We start from the raw sequence: 22,488 nt of genomic DNA, 5'->3' as shown, positions 1-22,488 counted from the left end.
GCCCCCTATAGGTCAACTGGGGCTGGGCAGTCAAACCTATCCAAAGCCTTTTCTTGATCTGAAGATAGAAACCCAATATCCACCTACTGAGGCTTAGATACAGTCTTTGAAAAAATTATTAGACCATCCTTGTTTTCTTCAATTTCTTGTTCATTTTAATGCCTGGAATAACTAAGGGTACATTTCTTTGGACAAATATAATGATAACAACAAAAATAACTCATAAGAGTTTAATTTCAGAGCTGATATCTAGACATTTTCCATGTTTTCTTGATAATAACCAAAATTACTTCAGTTCTTACATCAATAACTATGGCATTGTACTGCCAAAAACAGTGCTTTTAGGCATTCCGTGTTTTCTTTTCTGTCTGTTTTAGTCACGTGATACACACAGGAGTTAGTACTTGATTGCATAACCATTGCTTTTGATGACTTTTGTTGGTCTAATATTTTTTCCGCGACTGTATCAATATTGTACCATATCAAAACTAAGTACCTGTAACTGTAACTGCAGGAGCATAGCTGCTGTTGCACAAGAAAATCTTATGTGTATTTGAAGGGATTCTCCAGTCTTTTTAGAATCTGTGCAATAACAGTAGTGAATATCTGGGTTTTCAGACCGTCATACCCATTACAAAGTTATTTTCCAATGTAACTCATCAACCTCTCATAAACCCTGGAAGGAATCATCTCCAAAACTACCAAAAGAGATGTAAGTGCCTGTGTTTCATCAAGACAAATGTAAGTATCTCCAGCACACTGTCATAGTCAGTGTTCTGAGTTGGTGGATGAGATGGATGGATCGTCCCATTCTGAAGCAAGAGCATCAATATCTTTAACTGTCATTAAAACACCTTTTGTATTGTTGTTTTATGGGAAATACCAACTGAAAACCTTCATCCTATACGCACCCTGGTCCTGGTACTGCTATCACTGTCACTTTACTTTTAATATCTTGATTATGCATTTAATCAAGGAAATAATTATTCTCCTTTAATGAGTATGACTGATGATCATCTTGTGACATAACGTAAAAAAAAAAAAAAAAAAAAAAAAAACGATTAACTGATGCAATCTATCTCATGCTCATCCTGATTTTCAGCATTTTCAGTGTGAGTGACCTGTTGCAGAGATCTGAACCTGTCTCTCACTGACTGTCAGTCTTGTCTCTAAATTTATCCACAGCTTGTACATTCAATCCTGGGACTCAACAATTATTATAAAAACAGGAATTGCAGAAGGTGCATTTTTTTTAAAGGTAAAATGGGTCACAATAAATTATGTTAAATGGAGTTCTGGGGTGTTACAGAGATGTCCCAACCTGCATTTATATTTATTCATTCATTAATTTGTTTGTTTATTTGTTTGTTTACCTAATATTCAGAATTTACCATTATATTCATCACATATTCCCAAGGATCAGGTGGATCAAAAGATATTTTATTTGGGTCATAGAATATATATGCATTTCATCAGCCTGAATGCATTTATTTGGACTCATTTATTGAGTATTTAACAGATGAAGGTGTATGTAATTGTGTGTATTTTCACTGACATGATTTATCGAATATATATCTCTATCTGGTTTATCTACCATTCAATCATTTTCTGTACTCGTTTAATCTTGCAGGGGTTGCTGGAGCCTATCCTTGCTGACATCAAGCGAAAGGCGTGGTACAGCCTGGACAGGTTGGCAGTTCATTGCAGGGCTGACATATAGAGACAAATAACCATTGACTCTATCTCACTGAGGGGTAATTTTATCTGTTACAATTAACCTGTACATCATACTACACACTCAAACATGTTTACTAAGCTGTAAACGGAATCAGTTGAAATGAAAACATATAAACATTGGCGATAATGAAAAAAAAAAAATCTAAATATTGTACGTGAAAGCCACTTCCTCTTTAAGAGTCTTTTTGAGCCTTCCGACCTCCGTGATGATTTAGAGTTATACTTTTAGTACAGTTTTACTTCAACCCTACGCCACAAAATTTGTGCAATAAATCGGTGTGACCGCCTTGAATCAGAGGAGTTCGCTTCACCTGTCCTGGAGTCAAATTCTGCAATACCTCATTCATCTCAACCTTATTCAGGTCAAATTGAGCCTCTTTTGTGGCTGGATTTGGAAACACAGGACTCACAGGAAGGCTGCCGTTTTACTTTGTACAACCTGTACTACCCTGATCAACTAATGAATCTAAAATGATATATTGCAACATCACAGTGATACAACAACCCAGGCTGCAGAATCACATTTTATGTCATATGTATAAGAGGTTTCAGAGCTTCATCTCCATGTGGGAAAAGAGTCGGCGGGTAAGAATTGTATATATAAATGTATATAGATATTTAGGCGCACCTTTAACAGAGTTTAAAGAGTACAAACATTCACATTAACCCTTTCAGAGCCTCATATGACTTTACATAAGTGTAACTATAAGTACTCACATCCACACCTGGACATTCAGCCGCTAATTCCCTCCATCTCAGCCTCCTTCAGACTTTGTAGCTGTTTTCAGAATCATACAGTGGGTGCAGTTACACTCAGAGTGGTGATAAAGTTAGAGCACATGTCTACGGACTGTGGGTGGAGGCTGGAGAGAACCCGTGTAGACATGAGGAGAACATGCAAACTCCACACAGACTTATCTATTCAAGATAATATAAGATGATAGTGAAAATGGTCAGGGATATTCATTTATGGAGAAATGTACTTTTCTCATAATTTATAGATAAGGCATGTTGTGAACTGGGTCATAATAATTTATCATTTCTAAAAAAATGGGTCCTGATACACAATAGTTTGGGTAACACTACTTTGCATATACATATACTGTTATTTTTGCTGGTTATCCTGCTTAGCTGTTTCATTTCTCAGTATATGAGGTTGCAGGTGGTTGGAGTTTCTACTGCAGAGCTGTTTGTGGGCTACTGCCATCAGTGTCACCTTCAGTGTGCTCCCTATGTGTGTAGGATGAACATATGTGGCTGAAATCACCATGCTCAAAATATTTCATCAACATACCAGAACTTTTGGTTTTTTGACTTTAAATGACACCTCTGGAGCAGGAGTTGCCAAACTTTTTAGGTCATGCACCCCCTTCTATTTGACACGTTTGATTGATAATAATAATTTTTTTTTAAAAATAGCATAATATGCATAAGCAGACACAACAAGGATGGCTGGAGGAATGCGGTGGTGTGTGAAACCACTGAGCTGAGTGGCTGGGCTGCATAGATGTCCTAAAGTGGGACAACCCTGTCTTATCCCCCTCTGCACAGGGATTGGTTGACTCAGCTCTGCTTCAATCTTCACCACACACTCAGCCACAAATGCAAAATGCAAACCAAAAAAAACGTCACAGATTCCAAAAACCTTAAGTGCGGAGAATTTGGAATGTAGAATGAAGATCTGAGGAGAGGAGAGGAGAGGAGAGGAGAGGAGAGGAGAGGAGAGGAGAGGAGAGGAGAGGAGAGGAGAGGAGAGGAGAGGAGAGGAGAGGAGAGGAGAGGAGAGGAGAGGAGAGGAGAGGAGAGGAGAGGAGAGGAGAGGAGAGGAGAGGAAGCTTGTTATGTGACACCTCTCTCTGTTCTCTGTCTTAGTCAGTGCAGTGACGTCAGCTTTTTAACAGCATTGGTGTCAAATCTGGCCTTCCTCCTGTTTCTAGCACCAGAAAGACAGCCCGAAAGAGATTTTTAGACAGTAAATGTGGACTTTCATCCATATTCATGAGGCATTTTTCCCTTTGGATCACAGTAGAGTGTAATATAAATGTGTGCATCCTACAGTGGATGGACACAATATCTACGACACCTGTGCAGCGACATGGAATTCAGTGCAACAGCAACACATGGGGTCTTTCATCTACATGTTAGGTTAAATCTTGACATCTACGATTCAAAATATGTGTGTTTCCCATGTTTGCTCTTCATCCCGCACACAGTAAAATTGATTTATTGAAACAGCCACTGGTATGATTGCTTTTTAACAAGACATCAAAAGTATGGGGCTTAAAATTAATTTTGTCTACCAGTTATTTTCACTTTTGATACTTTCATGTAATGCCTAATATTTTAAAGTAGGCACATGTATCTACAAGCTATGTCTACTTATTTTCATTTTTAAAAAATATATATATATTAAATTTAAATTTTATTTATTCATTTATTTTTTCTCTTTCCTATTTTCTGTTGACTCAGATATTATTATGTCGCAGATTTGTTACTTTTTGTACTTAATTGATTTTCTACTACATAGAGACTTTGTTATAATGCTCTTTTTCCTGCTGTTGCCCCTTCTTGGAGGACCTTGGGGTTGGTTTGGGCATGGGAAAAAAAAATTAAATAAAAGGCAATGTATTATGTATGCACTGTAATTCCACTTCTTTTTATATACTGTTACATTGCTCAAAAAAATTAATTAAAAAAAAGTATGCGGCTTAAGAGTCAAAGAGCCATCTAGCATAATTACATTGGCAATTATATTTGCTTTGGTTTCAACATTCATTTGTATAAATAATGGAAAAAGATAATGTTGGAGAGTTACATGATTATCTATTACACCATCAATATAAAATCATATTACACAGAAAAAAAATAATCCCTAATGTTTTGGAAATGTTTGGAATTGATGTCTAAATAGATGTCTCAGGGTGCCGTTCTGTATAAAAATAACATGAATAATAGAACACAGGGCATACATTAAGATTTTAATCGTTTAGTCATAAATGCATACAGGTGCATCAAGCTCAAAATGAATTATTAAGTACAATACATAGAAACTGTACTTTTATCGCTCCTGATGCTGGCTATTCACTGAGCCCTAATGAACAAAACTAATGGAAACACTATTTATTGTTCTGGTTATTTTTTTTTTTAACCAAACTCGTATCCTTAAATGGCAGGGAGGAATTATGAAGTGTATATGTTTTCTTTGGAATTAAACTTTCTACCTCAGACAAACTTTTCACTTATGACTGTTTACAAACTACTTTATATACATATAAAAAAAAAACTAACCTCAGTCAAATACTTACAAAACTGAACTATAAGCTTAAACATATTCCCTATTAAGCTGTTACGAGAAGATATATTCACAACCAATTAAATACATCATCAGTAAACATTTTTGAGATGGCGGAAAGCGTCATTAACAGTGTTTTTTTTCTCAATATGTTGATAAGAAATGTATTTTAAACAGCACTCTATCTCAAGCAAAACACATTTGTTGTTGCAAATGTGCAGTATATCAATGTTATCTGAAGGAGGCAGGGCTGAAGTATTGCTCTGCATACTGCACTGACACTCAGATATATGAAGTACAGAGTGTGTAAGCCTCTCAGGGGCTTTGGTGGTTAAGTTAAGTTTAAGATAATCTACATTCATTTTGTAGTTCTCCAAAGAGGCTCTTCTGATATTAGGTATTGATCTTATCTTAGACTTCTATCATAATCCTGTTATCATTTGAGATGAAACACACTTAATGCTTCTCTTAACATGAAAACTGTAGTTTCTTTCATCTCTCACACGTTTGTACATTTGATTGGGCTATATTAGTATCTTATCGTATTCTTTATTAAACTCTGTCCTCAAATGCCATCCTACTTCTGTTTGGGTGTCAGTGTGTCCTGGGTACATACAGTAACTGTGCTCTAAGCTGCTTTGGCACTAGCAGTATGCAGTGCCATACTGCTGCAGCTAAAACTAAGTCTTAGAGAGATAATGGCTTATTGTCTGCTTCCCCTCAACCATCAACAGATTAGAGGCGTGTAGACACACAGGCTCTCCCTCTCCCTTTCTCTTTATTTCTCTCAGTCTCCTCCCTGTTTTTCTCCTTGCCTCACCCTTCGTCTCTTATCTCGTTTTTTTTTTTTTTTTTTTTTTACGTATAGCCAACTCACTTTTCCCTCCTCTCACACCCACCATACACCCCATATAATTTTTAAACATGTTCTCTCTATTTTCAGACATCATCTTCATTCTCTTCACTGCCAGAAACACAAGAAAACTGCAGCGTCAGCCCAGACCAGCCCCCCACCCACCACCACCTCACGTCTTCTCTCCCTGTGTTTCTCCCTCTGTATGGTTCTGACCAGAAAGCTGTTTATAATACCAACAGTAGCTGATGTGGCCATCTGACATTTAGACAAACGATCTACGGAAGCAGCAAAGGAAATAGAGAGGGGGGAAAATGAGAGTCGAAAGGCGCAGAGAACGAAAGAGCACACAAAAACAAGAAAGAGGGAGAAAGATAGCGGGGTTGAGGTGCAGAATTGTGAAAAGGGTGGAGGGAGGAGACAGTCGGAGATACTGAGAGATAGAGAGAGGAGAAACTGAGAGGGATGTTGGCAGAGAAGCAAGAGAGCAGCACAGGAAGAGGATAAAGTGGAGTGAGAAAATAAAAGGCTGGTGAAGAGAGGAGAGGAGAGGAGAGGGGGAGGAAGCGCTGGGTGGTGGAAATGCAGAATGAAGGAGGAGAAGAAGAAGAAGAGGGCAGATGAGACTGTGACAGGAGAGTTATTTCAGTGGTCATATAGACATCTCAATGAAAATGCCAACAACCTAATCAAAGGACTCGAAAGGGCAGAGAGAGAGAGGGAGGGGAGAAGAAACAGGCAGTGAATGGAGGAGTGGAGGAGAGTACAAAGGAGGAGGAGGAAGAGGAAGAGAGGGAGAACGGGGGAAGGAACAGATGGAGAAAAGGAGGAGAGCAATTACAGAGGCAGAGAGAGGAAAAAGAAAATTAAAGAGGAATCAGTGACAAAGAGGACAGAGGGAGCAAAGGACTGATACGCAAAGTACAAAATAAAAAGAGAAGTATCAGAGTCATGGGGGAAGAAAGGGGAAAAGACATGAGGCAGGAGAAAAAGGGCAGAGGATGAAAGCAGAGATAAGATGAGTCAAGAGCAACGGAGAGAAAATGGGGTGTGAGAGAGAATAGAAAACGGCTTGATTCTTGACATTCAAGAAGCACTACTTGAAACTCCTCACAGACGCAGTTTATTGTCTAATGTGCTGAAGTTGTACTGAAAGGACCCGATAGAGCGGCAAAATGGAGCAGAATTAGAGCCGATGTGAATCACGAGGCCCTGACGCACGCTCTTCTACATTGCTGTGCATGACAAGACAGTCAGCGAGACAGACAGGTAAAGGTGTGTTATTTAGCCGTCATTTGTCAGACAGAAGTAAGCGATTGCCGTTGTTCGGATTAAATGGCCTGTAAAGGACACTGCAACATCAATTTTCATACAGCTGTGCATGTGTGTTTGAGTGCCCGACCGAGAGACGCAGCGAGGATGTGAGTCGAGAGCGCATGTGTGTGTTTGCGTGCGTGTAGTTGATATTGCTACGGCTGGAGTCTTGAAGCCTTTTACAACCTTTCCTTTATTATTTCCTTATCACACTGCTTAAGGCCCTCCCTGTCTCCGCCGTCTCCTCCTTCTCCTCTCCTACCCCCACCACCCCTTTTCCTGCTTCCCTCACGTCCTCCCCCCTTTTCCTACTTCTCTTTAATTCTCCTTGGCTCTCCATCCATCTCACTGCTTCCTCTCTACAGCTGACAGGACGATATTGCACCGTTTACACTTTAAGATGGCATGAAAATCTCATAGCATCAGCCTGGAATCATTAAAATCTTTTTTTTTTTAACTCTAACCGATGCACTGTTGTCAGTGTTTACATATTGTTTCATTTAGTTTTGCACAATTCAATTCGATTTGATTTTGTTTGATTTGATTACACAAGATTCAGTGGTAAAAACACTCCTATTTCCCCAAACAACGCCATGAGGAAGCTTTGGTAATAAAGCACATTGTAGTCTTTAATGGAAACAAATAAAAGCTAAATTTAACAACAAACAATTTAACTGCCATTATGTGCTAAGTACATTTCTTGGCCTTTGGACCCTAGAAACTCATTTGTAAAGCCTTTTGTAGGGTTTAAACACAGTTAAGAGGCCTCGTCTTTCCTCCATCTGCTCTCTGTCTCTGTGTCTCTCTTGCTCTTTGCTTACAAGCTACCTTATAAAAAAAAACCACACACAAAAAAATCACAACACATCAGCAACTGGCTCAGTCAGACCCACGTATCCAGTCTCTGTACCACAACCAATCAGGCAGCAAGTCAGTCAATCAACCTAGCAACCAGTCCATCATTTAGTCAGTAAATCAAGCTGACAACCAGTCAGTCACCAGCCTACTGGCCAGTTTCTCACCTCCTCCCTCCCTCTTCCTCTCCCACTGTTTCCCTGTAGGCCTGTGCTGCAGTGGCACAGTGTACCACGGGACCTTTTCAGCAGTGCTCCTCTGATGCTGGTTTCCACAAAATAACATCTATTAACACCCTCCCTTCTCCTCTCCTTTTCTTCCACTCCTTCCTTTTCAGCATCAGTCTTCCTCGCTTTGTGCACCACAGGACCATTTTTTTGCCACGTCCTTACGATGTAGGTTCAACACTGCTAGCGACCATTACTGATCATTAAAAATGGATAGAATAAGAACGATGCTACTGGAGCAACGATAGCCTGTGGCTAATGCATTTATCCTCAGATGCACACACACACACACACACACTCAGCTGAAGTGCATAAACACACACAAACACAGATGTTAATGTAGACACACATAAAATGTTGCAAGAAAACCCACAAACTCCAACTGCACATAATGTGTTTGTACACAGTGCAATGCATGTTCTCGTTTGCTCAGTGCCAGACTTTATGGAAATACACAGTTTAAATTCCTTCACATGGATACAGTCATAAAAATAAAATACACCCACAGAAACAGACATGTAAACAAGTAAACATTAATGCACATATGCAAACAAAATCCAAACAAACCACTTTTACGTTCAACCTCAAGCACCACATTAATATGACACAAAACTTGTACATATTTCGCATGGATGCACCCAGAAAAGCTGTGTAAACACACATGATGCTAAGACTCAGTGGCTCACACACACACACACACACACACACACACACACACACTTTTAGCTTACGCATGGATTTTTACACACAAAAGGGCACTCAAGCACAAAATAATCCACTAATCCCCCCCAAACACACACAGATCTAACCTTAACTCTAAGCAATTTCTTCTTGAAGGCTGAGACAAATGGCTATATGCACAGACTGTTTATTCTTTAAAGTGATTCATCTGCAGACTTTACAGCTTTTTACAAATACAGTGGTACAACAACACTCAACAGTATTTGTAGAGCAGTGAACCTCATAATGTGAGTGACAGCTGCGTTAAAAGAATGGACTGTTGAGCAGATAGGTCCACATAATCTGACTAAAACACCACCAAAGACAGGAGGAGATGAGAGGTAGTTTTCAGTAAGAGTGAAACAGAGAGACACTAATAAACAATCTGAACCCTTTGCCAACCTGAAGAGTAATTATTTCTGTGGCTCCATGCATTTCTTTCTGTGTGTCTCACTGTCTTGCTCTCTCCCTAAAATCACATTAATGGATGAAAGTAGCTTCTGCTGCTGCTGACTCGTCGCTTTGAAATGGAAATGTAACTCATTGGCTCCATATGTAGAGCACACATACGCACACACTCATACGGTACGCGACACACACGCACAGCGTAGGTGTGCTGTAACGGTGTCACACACAGACACACACAGAGACACACACAATGCCCTAAAACCATGGAACTAAGAGAGGGAAAACTGAAATAACACTAATGTAACATTAACAGACACATTAGCCTGCTTAATGTTAGCCCGCTAGCCAGCCATTAGCCTACAGCTTATAGAAAATGTCATGCTAACAGAGAGGCAAAGTGGAAATAATAAAATATCACAAGAGCTGCATTAATAGACCCATTTGCCTCTATGTTTAGGAAATACCAGCTCCATACATACATATTTCACACTCAGGTTTAAAGCTTCGGGAAGGAAACACTTATTCACATTCATACTCCTAAACAATTGAAATAGTTCCAAATATCCGGTTTCTTCAGTGTCTTTAACTGTGAGTCAGTAGCATCTCCTCCCTGATGACCCTGCACTCGCTTAACAAGGGCTTTTCTTTACCTGTATCTCTAATTACCATATTACTTTTATCTGTGTTATTTCAGCTTGCTAGCCCTGGGATATGCCATAGTAAGTAACCATTTTACATTTAGACCCACAATGAGACAACATCAAAAAACACAGCATCCTCATTCATTTCAATGAGACCAATGTGCTGACGCAGTGAGCCCACTGCAGCAGAGGGCTCCAGCTAAGAAAGAGTTGATCTTCTGGCTCAAACACTTAAGCTACACTACTTTGTAGTATGCCCCCCGTAGAACCATTGTATATGATAACAAGTGTCACTTAGATGATTACTACTGCTATGATGATATCCACCTCTATCCACACAAACCTTTGTGAAGTGATAATTGTGTAGCAGCTAAGCAGCGGCTGAACTTTTAACAGAAGGAGTGCTTATGCAAGTCTTGTGAACTGAATCAAACAGTGTGAGCCATAGATGTACTGAAAGTAACCTGACGACAGAAGCAGCCCCAGAGGTCACAGCTTTAAGAATGGGGTCAGGGGATCATTGCTGATGGACAGCATTATGAGAGCTTAGCCAAGTAAAACACAGGGCTACTGCTGAATAACAATTTTGTCGGACTTGGCTGTTCAACACAAAGATTCAACTACGCATTCCTTTTTTTTTTTTTTTGGCAAGGAGAAAATCCACTGCACTCTGCTTCAGTTATGACTTAGACTAAATTGCAATCATGGGAACATATTTATGAGCATTTAAAATCAGTTCTGGGGCATATGATATGTGCATCCCTGTCACCAGTGGCTCAACTGAGTGACTGACGCCGGCTGTCCAGAGCCAGTTATCTAACAATGAACTAAATAAAGATCTGCGCTGCTCCCATTCCTGTCTAGGACTGATTCTAGAGGCAGCTCTACGGGAGGTGTCTGTCCTTCCTGAGCTCACCCTACCGACCACACTGGCTAAAGAACCACCTGCCACTGCCTCCAGAGCAGAGGTCCACACCAGAAGTGGAGCTCACCTGCCCAGGTGAGTGAACAAAGATGAAATGGTTCAGAGCTGACCAGCACATGTTGCTTAACAGGAAAACAAATAACTGAGTTGAGGAGCCTCCTTCAATTCATATGTTAATACACTGTTGCTCATAAAGTTGGCAAAAAGTATTTTTACCTCTTCTCATGAAAAATGACTGTGACAATATGATTTATTCTCGATGGATAAAGTGTAACTAGGGCTGGGATCATTGCATCTGTTCAAAGGTGATTAATGATGTGTCTAAATTGGAATAAAAGGAGGAATGTGTCTGAAAGTAGAATTATTCCAACTTTATGGGCAACAGTCTATTTCAGTACAACGGTATTGTAGTCCCCAAAAAGAGTGTCACATTATATAGGTTATGGTACGACTGGATATTTTGAAAATTGAAAAAGCATATAAGACAGGGGCAGAAAGTACTACATTCAATCTCTCAAAACAGATTTACCTGCATAAAGTGTTGAAAGTTTAGTTTGTTAACAGAAGTTCTGATGCCGAGCAATGTTTAAAGAAAGTCGATTAGAGCTCAATTTTATGCAAGCATGACAAACATTAATGTTCGGCGCTGCTCCTTGAACCCACTACACTACTACCTGAATGCACTGCATGGCTGTTAAGACAGCAAATGAACTGAAAGTGGTGCAAATGATGTCCTTCACTGGAACCTATAGAAATGTACCACAACTGTTGATGTTCTGAATAATTGGTCAAATTAAATTTGGATATTGGTTTTCATGGATGTCTTGTAGTCATACTAACCGATCTTTCATTATGAACTCCAGTTGAGAGGTTCATTTCATGCTTATTTTTAGCACTGGCTGGCTGAGTAATCCTGTGTTATGAAATAACCCTCAGCTCCCACCACAGCGAGGCGTCTGCACCACAATCTACAGAGAAACAGCAACAAACTGATGTGCCAAAAGCACTCTTTAACGGCCACATACAAAGTTTTAACCCTCATATAACTTTTTAGTCTTTACAATGTGTATCTGGATCCTCACACATCCTAGTTATGAGCTGAACGTATGCAGAAAATGCTGTAACAGTTAAAATGATTAACACAGTAGGTTCTATTAGTTGTGTTTAAAGATTAAAAAAAAAAAAAGCATTAACAAGGCAGTTCAGAGAACGAGGCTGACAAAAAACTCGACGTGGCATTTACTCATGCATACTAATGGGCAGTAAAACACTATTAGACCAGCTATGCACTTTTATTATGTCAATAATTTTAAGGTCTGTCATGCCGTTTCATATGATATACACATGCTCTTTTATATCTTTTATTTCATGCTGTCCTTTCTGATTTTAGCTGACAGATAAATGTGAAATTTTGCCGTGGCAGAGTATTTACAACAAGCATGAAACATCTGAGTCCAGTCATTAATATCAACAGATTTTAGAGCCCTGTTTGCTCGTGCCTTTGGGTCAGCTTCGTGGAATTCCCTCCATATCTGAGAAATAAATTCAGGGCCGACAGGGTTATGATGTCATTACTTAATGCCAGACATTACTAGCCGAGCAGCACAAGATGGAAAAGTCATTCCTGATTAATCGCGGCTGCTGGGGAATACATTTTCATTTTCTCGTTCACTTTGTCTCCCAGTGCATGTCTGTGCCTCGTCTTCCTCTCTGTCGCAGTCCCTCTTTTAATACAATTGTACTGATCTCAATCTCTCTCTCACTCTGTGTCACTAATTCTTCACACGTATTTTTCACTCTCCTTTTTCCGTCTTCCTCTGTCTCACTGCCCTCTGCATTAGTCTACTGTATGTAGGCCATGGCTCTTTTAAAACTTGTCATTTGAACACCATAAAGATAGATTACTCACCCATTTTCAAGCCAGTATGAACTCCTCAAAAAAACTGCATTCCCATTCGGCAACACAAGCATAATGACCCCTGTATCCTCAACATGTACTTTGTGTGTTATTTAATAGTTAACTATTTTGTGGTACTGAGAGTGGGGCTGTTTCAGTCCACATGTTTTGTAAGTATAGTGGCACATTTAAAGTTAAGAAATACTGAGGATGAAAAGGACATGGTTCACTGCTTCCAGTATTCATTAGGTCTTTGTAGCTCTTCTATGCACACACATACTCTAGCTCTTCGTCTTTGCTCTCCATTGAACCATGTGCTCTGCAGTAGTTAGCAGTATTGAAGTGTGTATTCTCAGGTCTCACTGGACAACCAGAAGGACCCTCAAGTACCTGGAAATCATCAGTACTCAATGAGATGCCTCATTCTTTTTGTTGCAGGTGAACACACACACAACATCTCCCTTGCTCTTCCACAGTTAAGTGCTCCTACTCTTCACAAAAGGAAGAAGAAATGATTAAAACTCACACAAAAGCGCTAAATCCCACAAAAATGTGCACAGATATGTATACCTTTCGCAAGCAATGCCGAATTTCAAATAGGCTACAAACAAATATTTAATTAATAAGACATGACAAGCTCAGAGATGCCCATAAACATGCACAGAAATGCACTACTGCATATGCATAAGAGTTGCACTGTACTCATGCAAATCAGGACAAGTCACAGCAAATTGTGGGTCAATATCAAACAGATCATGTAACTTGACAGATTTACACTTTAACTCTAGGTGGCAAACTTCATGTGTGGGAACAATTCAATAAATCATTCTGTAATTTCATTCAGAGTGTCTAACATATCTACAGTGAATTAGGACTGTGCAGCTTTGTTTTAATTAACTGTTTTTTATGCACAGGAGCCGTGTGTGTCTGTGTGGGTTTGTGTGTTTCCCATGTGTGTTATATTAGTATGCCAGGCAGAGGGACAGACAGCTAGTTCCAATATCTTGTTGTTTGGCATTGATTCAATGTCAGCTAATTGTCACAGTGTGCGTACTAAGTGTGTGCGTGTTTTGGGAGTGTGCAAGTGCTCTGAGTTCTAGCGGTCGAGGTTAACTGTCCTCATAGACAAAAAATACATTCAAAGGCTTTGAAACAGGAAGACATTTAATCAGTCTTTGCTTTGAAAAAGAAATAAAAAATAAGTCGCAAAAATGTCCTGTGTGCAAATGTGCCAGCATGCATGAGAGCAAATGTGTGTACAAGCCATTAAATCACTGCTTCATGGCCCCACCGGGAGTCTAAAGTGAAGTTCTCAGACATGTTATCCTCAGTTGTGTGTCTATGCTTGGTGTGAATGTGTGCCAGAAATATCATCCGTACTTTTCCCAGCAGAGGGCATTGAACCATATATCAATTATATAAGCAATGAGTTTTATGGGAATTACACTCACAGTTGGATATTTGGACATGTTTTGGCAAAAACAACCTGTTGATTCACATTTAAAGTGGTTATTCTGTCTATCTCAGATTTTGTTTGGCAGAAAAGTAAAGCAGGCTTTGAAAATGACATTTATCACAGCTGCATGTTCGTCCACCAGGCTAATATCATCGCCTTCATAAATTTACACAATACTAAGAATTAATTTATTAGTGCTGCAAACTAATAAATAGATTTTTGGTTAGTTCTTCAGTCCCTCTTTTGTTTTGTTTTTTGATATTTTGATTATTTTTAAGTAGCGCTGTCAATTATTTTATTATTAGAATTTTTTAATCAGATTAATCACAGGGTTGCTGTGGATTAATTTTGATTAACTGCAATTAAAAATCATTCCTTTATGCAGTATATTAGTCGCGTTTCATTTTGCATGAGCAAACAGACTTAAGAAAGAAAGGAATATACATGCACTTAACGTGTTTATTAAACACCTTGAATAGTTTCAACAAAACAACTTGAAACAGCTGTTCCTTCTTGCTCTTTTTTGTCCTCATATTTCCATCCAGAGGGCCAACATGCTGTTTAACGTCTTCAGTCTTTAGGGTTGGTTCTGCTACCTGTCACTACCGGATCAACTGCCCATTTGTTCATGCACATCGGTAACTCTACTTGGACAAACTGCCCCAGATGCATTGCCAGAGACATTCAGAGTCATTCTGCACTGCAGATGGGTTAATAGCAGCAATATTTTTAATCAGATTAATCATGATAATGGATTAATCAGTTCATACATTAATTTTGACAACCCTATTTTTAAGATGTTATTAATTCACCATCAAGTTTAGATTTTTTCAGTACAAAGTCAGTCATTAATATTTACTTTGGGTGGAACAAGAACTCAGAAATTAGAATTAAAATTCAGAAACAGATGGGGCGTTTTTTTCCCTTATTTCTCAACTGTTTTCTCAACATTTCCTTCAGTGAAGGCCAAATACACTGTTGTCAATAAAGTTGAAGAAAAATATTCTTTTTGATTTATTTATTTCTTTACACTGGCTCCCAGTCAGCTACAGAATAGATTTTAAAGTTCTGCTACTGGTCTACAAGTCACTGAATGGTTTAGGTCCAGAATACATGAATGAGATGTTAATAGAATATAAACCTAGTAGGGCTCTGAGGTCCACTGACTCAGATAACATAGTCCAGTCCAGAGTTCAAACTAAACACGGTGAAGCAGCTTTTAGCTGTTATGCTGCACACAACTGGAACAAGCTACCAAATGAACTGAAATCAGACCCAAATGTGTACATTTTTAAATCCAGATTAAAACCCTTCCTCTTTTCATGTGCATATGAGTAAACTCTTTTCAGTCTTGTCTTTTAAATGCACTTTTTTATTTTAATGTCTTGCTTTACTCCATTTTAATTTTAATGCTAATTTTAATGTATGATTTTGATATAATTAATGTCTTTCTTTTATTCTGTGAATGCATTTGAAAATCAAGTTTTATCTCTGATGATTTTAATGTCTTTTTTTCCCTTTTTTGATTTTAATGTAATTTCAATGTCTTTTTTTCTTCCGTGATTTTTTTATGCCCTTTTAAAGTACTTTGAGTTACCCTGTGTATGAATAGTACTACACAAATAAACTTACCTTGTCTTTTATCTCTTCTCATGAAATAATTGTGACAATGTGATTTATTTTTGATAGATAAAGTGTAACTGGGACTCAGTATGTAATATTGAACCAGGTCAAAGGTCATTACTGATGTGTATAAATAGGAATAAAAAAGGAATGTATCTGAAAATAAAATTATTCCAACTTTATGAACAGCAGTGCATTTTAGTACAACGTTATCTAAAACTGGGCAACAGTGTATATCTTAAAGCTGCCACCTGCATCTCCTGCTTATTTGCACTTCAATTCATGTATGAAGATACCTGACTTTTTATGACATTTTTAAGTGACATTTCCAAACAATCAATAATTAGTTGTGTGTTGGAATTTAAAGTGCAACATCACATTTAAAGGGCTTAGCGACCATCTGGGGCTTTGACGAAATGTTCTTTTAAAATTTTTAATAATTGCCACTCTCCGTCTGTCTTTCCAGATGTCTGTCTGCCCTTTCATTTCCTCACACACTATGTTACTGTGTGTTTCACTGTGCTAATATGTGACACCAAAAGGCTTGTTATGGCCGGGAATAAAAAAGCAAATTGCATTTAACATCTTTGCTCAAACCCTGTATAATAACCACATACAGAAGGTGCCATAAATACATATACAAAGGAAAAAAATCTATCTTAAAAAAAAAAAAAAAATGCAGATTTTAAAGTCAATAACCACCGCAGAAAAAACAGACACAAATATGCACATGTAGAGATTGGGCTAAAAGATAAATCACGGGTGATAAGAAGCAGTTGCTGAAACATAAACAGCTTAAATGCACCATCATCAAATCCATACAATTCCCCCCACAATCACACTTTAACTCAAATCCCTTTATTAACGCAATGACAGGCTGCATGAATGGCAGGGGAATACAGATAAAGATAACACAATCAAACACACACACTATACATGCAGACTATGTAGCAGCTAGAGATAGATAAGTGTTAAGGGAAATGCAAACACACTTATACACACGCACACAAAACCACCAAATGCCTGAACAACGTAAGAAACAATTTTCATCTACATCACACAGGAGAGAGATTTGTATGTTCGAGGGTGAGACTGAAATACGGAAGGACAGGCATTGAGAGGGGAAGGAGGAGACGTGCACACAGAGAAGCTATTGATAAACAGAGTAACAGTAACGCTCCCACCAAATGAGGAGAATGTTAACACTCTCCTCCCTATCTATCTATCTATCTATCTATCTATCTATCTATCTATCTATCTATCTATCTATCTATCTATCTATCTATAACACATAGGTCCTCCTCAAGTCTCAAAAATATCCCCACCAACACACACCGGCTGGGCTGCTGACATCCAGCATCCATCCCTGTCATACCATCAGACTCTCCACAACCACTGAGACAAGTCCACTCTCTCTCGTATGTGTGTTTATGTGTGTGTGTGTGACTTTACAGAATATGTGAGTGTGACTCTACAGAATCATGTTTCTGTATGAGCATGCCGTTTCCTCTCTACATGCCCTACAGATGAGTTTTCACCCCTTCTTTCTATGTCGGGGCACTCATTCTGTAGCAACAGCAACACAAGTCACCCAGTTAAGTTGCAGAGATCTGTTTGGGCAAACCATGTTTCTGAAGTGTTCCAGTCCAGGTCTGATGTGTGTTCACTTGTAGAGGCAGCAGCTAAGAATTTCATCTGTGATTTATCTTGCACTTGGCTTATTTATTTAGATGAAAATATCTGGACAGCATGAAGGCCCAAATATGAGCATGCCTACACTGTTCCCCAGATGTAATACTGTGTCCAAGTTGGGCACTGCTCTCTCTCTCTCTCTCTCTCTCTCTCGCTCTCTCCTCTCTCACGCACGCGCACTGACACTCACACCAACTCCGCGCGCGTGCCACTAGCTCTCATTTTCTTTTTTTCCTCTAATTTTTTTCCTCACACAAAAAAAGGACACATCAGATACACATGCACACATTTTGCGCACTTATCCGCAGCGACCGAACTGCAAAAATTAACCACCTTACCTCGCGTGCGCAACCTACACGCGACTAGACACAGCCTGCGAAATATTTTAGTCACCTCCACGAGCGCACGAGCGCGCGAGCGCACATAGACACACACACGTAGGTACACGCGCACGCACGCACGCACGCACATGAGAAAACAAACCAAAAACTCACCTTTGGATGAGGAGAAATCCCCGATGAGGAGCCCCAGTAGGAGGAGAAGCGGGAGGTCGCGTCTCTGCCTGGCCGTTTTCTTCACATTCTGCCGTCTCCTCATCAGCGGCACCTCCGGCGCTCCCAAATCCGTCATTTTGCTGTTAAATAAATCCAAGCTGGCTTAATTTTCAAGCCTTCTCCCCACCTTGCCGCTCTGCTTGGCTGAAGGAAGCGGAGGGGGGTAAAAGACCGGCAGCCCCCCCTCCCCTCCTCCTTTCTGTTGCGTTTTTTAGCCTATATATACAAAAAACAACAAAAAATAATAGTAATGATAATAATAACACCCGGAAATCAATCACGAATATCCCAGACACACTTGTCCATGTTAAGGTTTGGACAGGATAACCGGTGACGGGTTGGCGGTCTGAGATCGGGCAACACGCCGCTGGTGTGAGCTGTCATAGCAGAGACCGGAGGATACAGAGAGAGAGAGAGAGATGAAGAGATTCAGTGATGGAGAGGAGAGAGATGGTCGGTAGGTCCGCACGGTACGGCGAGGAAGCGACGACTGACGGAGGGAGAGAGAGAGGGGAGAGAGAGAGAGAGGTAAAAGAGCGGGAGGAAAAGTAGCAGAGAGGAGGAGAGAGGATGTGATGGGCTAGAAGGGGATGAGACGTGTAAGAGGGAGGAGAGGAGAAGAATCTCAGAGCAAGGTGAGCGAGGAAAGAGGGCACGAGATTAGAAAAAAGAGAGATGGAGGAAGGATAAACACTGAGCATGGAGGAAAGAGGGAGAGAAGAAGTGATGGAGGGAAAGAAAAGTAGAGGCAAGGAATGATCAAACAGGAGGGTGAGAGGACAGACAGAAGACAGGGATAACGAGAAGGATGAAAAGTGGAGGAAGGAATGAGAAGGGAAAAGGAAGGATGATATAGCAAAAGTTAAAGAATAGGAAAAATAGTGCAATCAAAGCTATTGATAAAGGAGAAATAGGTGAGGGGGAGAAGAGGGAACAAGGAAGCGAACTAAGGAAGGAGGAGAAGGAATGATACATGAAAGAGTGACACAAGAATGATTAAAGAATAACAGGAATTCAGAAAGAAAATCAATACAATTAAAGCTATTAGTTGATAAAGGAGAAACAGGTGAGGGAGAAAAAAGGGAACAAGGATGCAAACTAAGGATGGGGAAAAGGAATGATACATGAAAGAGTGACAGGAATGATTAAAGAATAACAGGAATTCAGAAAGAAAATCAGTGCAATTAAAGCTATTAGTTGAGAAAAAAGAAAATGTAAAAAAAAAAAAAAAAAAGTAGGTAACGAGGGAGAAAAGGGAGCAAAGAAGTAAACTAAGGAAGGAAAGAAAGGGAATGAGAACTGAGGAGTGATAAGGGAAATGTTAAAGGGAAAAGGGGAAAAAAGAAAATAAAAGGAGAAATGGGTGAGGGGAGAGAAAAGGGAACAAGGATGCAAACTAGGAAAGGTAGGAAGGGAAGAAAGGGAATGAGAAGTGAAGGATGATACAGGGAAAGTCAAAGGAAAATAGGATTTCAGAAACAAAATAACGCAATCAATCACACAACAACAAAAAAAGAAGCAACTGAAACAAAAGAAAAAGGAAATGATAGGAGGAATGGTCAGAGATTTAGAATTAAAAACTGAGGATGGAGGAAAGAGGGAGAGGCGAAGCAAGAAGTGATGGAGGGAAAGAAAAGAAGAGGCAAGGAGTGATAAAACAGGAGGGTGAGGAGATAAAAGAGAGGGATGAAAAAGAAAGGAAGGGGGAGAATTGAAAGCGTTATTAGCTCAGGAAAAAATGATAAAAGAATGGAACAAGGAGGTAAACTAGGGAATGGGAAGAAGGGAAGAAAGGGAAATTTAAAAGGAAAATAGACTTTCAGGAATAAAATAACCCAACTAACCACACCTCCAAAAAAGAGGAGAATAGAAAAAGCTGGTGAGGAAAAAAAAAATGAGAGTAGAAATAGGTAAGGAAGGAAAAAAGGGAACAAGGGAGTGAACTAAGGCAGGGAGGAAGAGAAAAAAATAAGAAATGAAAGAGTGATAAAGAAAATGTTAAAGAGTGATAGAATAAGGCAGTCAATTATACATCCCCCAAAAAAAGAAGTAAAGGGAGGAGAAATGAAAAAGCTATTAGTTGAGAAATAAAATGATAGGAGAAATGGAGGAGGGCGAAAAGGAGACAAGGAGGCAAACTAAGGCAAGGAGGAAGGAGGAAAAAAGCAAATGAGAAGTGAAGAGTGATACACGAAAAGATGGAAAAGGAGCAGAGAAAAATAGGATTGCAGCAACAAAAGAGCACAATCAAACACAATATAAAAAAAGAAGAAAGTGAAGGAAGGAAAAAATGAAAAATGTATAAAGTGAGAGAGAGGAATAATAAGAGAACAGCCGAAAGGAGGCGAACTAAGCGAAGAAGGGAAGCCAAGGAATGAGAAGTGAAGAGGGATACAGAAAGAAAAGGAGGGAAATAGGATTTTAGAATCGAAATAACACGATCACTCGCTATAGAAAGAACAGAAAAGTGGAATTAAAAAGTGGAAAAAGGTATAGAATAGGAGGAGAATTATAGCAGAACAGGCAAAAGGAGGAGACAAACTATGGGTAAGAAGGTGAATGAGAGAGGGATATGAAAAAAAGATGTGTAGAATAAAAGAGGTAGAGTAGAAGAGGCAAAAAAAAAAAGGAGAAATATGGAACAAGAAAGAAAGAAAGAGAACAACTGGGCAAAACAAGAAACATTAAAACACCAAAAGAGGTTAGAGAAGCAGCATTTATACGAGAGGTGAAAACCGATTAGAGAAAAGAAGGGGAGAAGTAAGTGAAAAATAAGGAGAACAAAGGGGCGGGGGGGGGGGGGGGGGGGGGGGGGGGGGGGGGGGGCATGTGGTTCAGCAGGAGGTGAAGGAGGACGGTGATGTTGCAGAGCGGTAAACACAGACAACAGCACAGGAAAAGGCAAGGCGATGGAATGGGGGGAGTGGGGTCAAATGAAAGGCAAAGAAACCAGAGGAAATAGACAGAACGTTTATAAAAATAAAAAAAGTGTGTGTGTGTGTGTGTGTGTGGGGGGGGTCAAGACCAACTCTGCCAAACACACAGTCATTTGAGAAGGTTACATGATCATCTCTTCTTCTCTGCTTCATGCCAAAAAAAAAATGATGCCGTGGTTCTCCCCAAACTGAGCCACGAGCCAGTTATTGATCCTCGGTCCCCGGTGGCATGTGCAGAGGCTCACGCTAACAGGATTACAACGCTACAAACACCACATAGACACTTAGCCTGCTGAGCCACCAAGACGACCAACAGCAGCAACATTTACGAGTAAATGCAAATTACTCGTGTCACTCCAAATTTGGCCCGTTACAGCCTTTCACAGCAGGAGTCACCCGCTAATTTCACACCGTGAAAAAAAAAAAGAACAGACGTACACGTGCTCATTTGTGCATGTCCAGTGGCGCTAAAATGGACAGAGCTGGTTCACTGGCAGAGTCTGTTAACCTTTTATCAGGCAAGTGACTATTTTTGGTAAGACAGTGACAGCAATAGTTACAGGGAGGCAACAAACTCAGGGCAAATGTGGTCTACGGGGTCTACAAGGTCCACCTCTGCATGGACAGTGAGTGTAACTGGTTTGTTAGGTACCATGATGTTCAAAGTGTTCATGTGTACAGGGTGGGGAAGCAAAATTTACAATGAACATTTAGTTGTTTTTTCTCAGCAGGCACTACGTCAATTGTTTTGAAACCAAACATATATTGATGTCATAATCATACCTAACACTATTATCCATACCTTTTCAGAAACTTTTGCCCATATGAGTAATCAGGAAAGCAAATTCCAAAGAGTGTGTGATTTGCTGAATGCACTCGTCACACCAAAGGAGATTTCAAAAATAGTTGGAGTGTCCATAAAGACTGTTTAGAATGTAAAGAAGAGAATGACTATGAGCAAAACTATTACGAGAAAGTCTGGAAGATACTATTAAAGAAGAATGGGAGAAGTTGTCACCCGAATATTTGAGGAACACTTGCGCAACTTTCAGGAAGCGTGTGAAGGCAGTTATTGAGAAAGAAGGAGGACACATAGAATAAAATCATTTTCTATTATGTCAATTTTCTTGTGGCAAATAAATTCTCATGACTTTCAATAAACTAATTGGTCATACACTGTCTTTCAATCCCTCCCTCAAAATATTGTAAATTTTGCTTCCCCACCCTGTAAAGTCGCGGAAAAAATTATTAGATCACCCTTGTTTTCTTCAATTTCTTGTTCATTTTAATGCCTGATACAACTAAAGGTACATTTGTTTGGACAAATATAATGATAACAACAGAAATATTTCATAAGA

The 22,488-nt window shown here is 39.5% G+C and overlaps 1 protein-coding gene across 1 annotated transcript in view; it reads right to left on the bottom strand.

Moving 5' to 3' along the window:
- Positions 1-18,656, bottom strand: part of LOC115411411 (CUB and sushi domain-containing protein 1-like) — a 692,182-nt gene extending 673,526 nt beyond the window's left edge. Inside the window, exon 1 of the mRNA XM_030123526.1 lies at positions 18,135-18,656. Coding sequence (XP_029979386.1) covers positions 18,135-18,270 — 136 coding nt within the window. The 5' untranslated portion in view covers positions 18,271-18,656. The remainder of the gene's footprint in view (positions 1-18,134) is intronic.
- Between the last annotated feature and the right edge of the window lie 3,832 nt (positions 18,657-22,488).

The sequence above is a fragment of the Sphaeramia orbicularis genome, chromosome 3 (genome assembly GCF_902148855.1).
Source record: "Sphaeramia orbicularis chromosome 3, fSphaOr1.1, whole genome shotgun sequence".
NCBI lineage: Eukaryota > Metazoa > Chordata > Actinopteri > Kurtiformes > Apogonidae > Sphaeramia > Sphaeramia orbicularis.
Note: the sequence above shows the minus strand (reverse complement) of the source record. Positions and strands in the feature narration are given on the sequence as shown.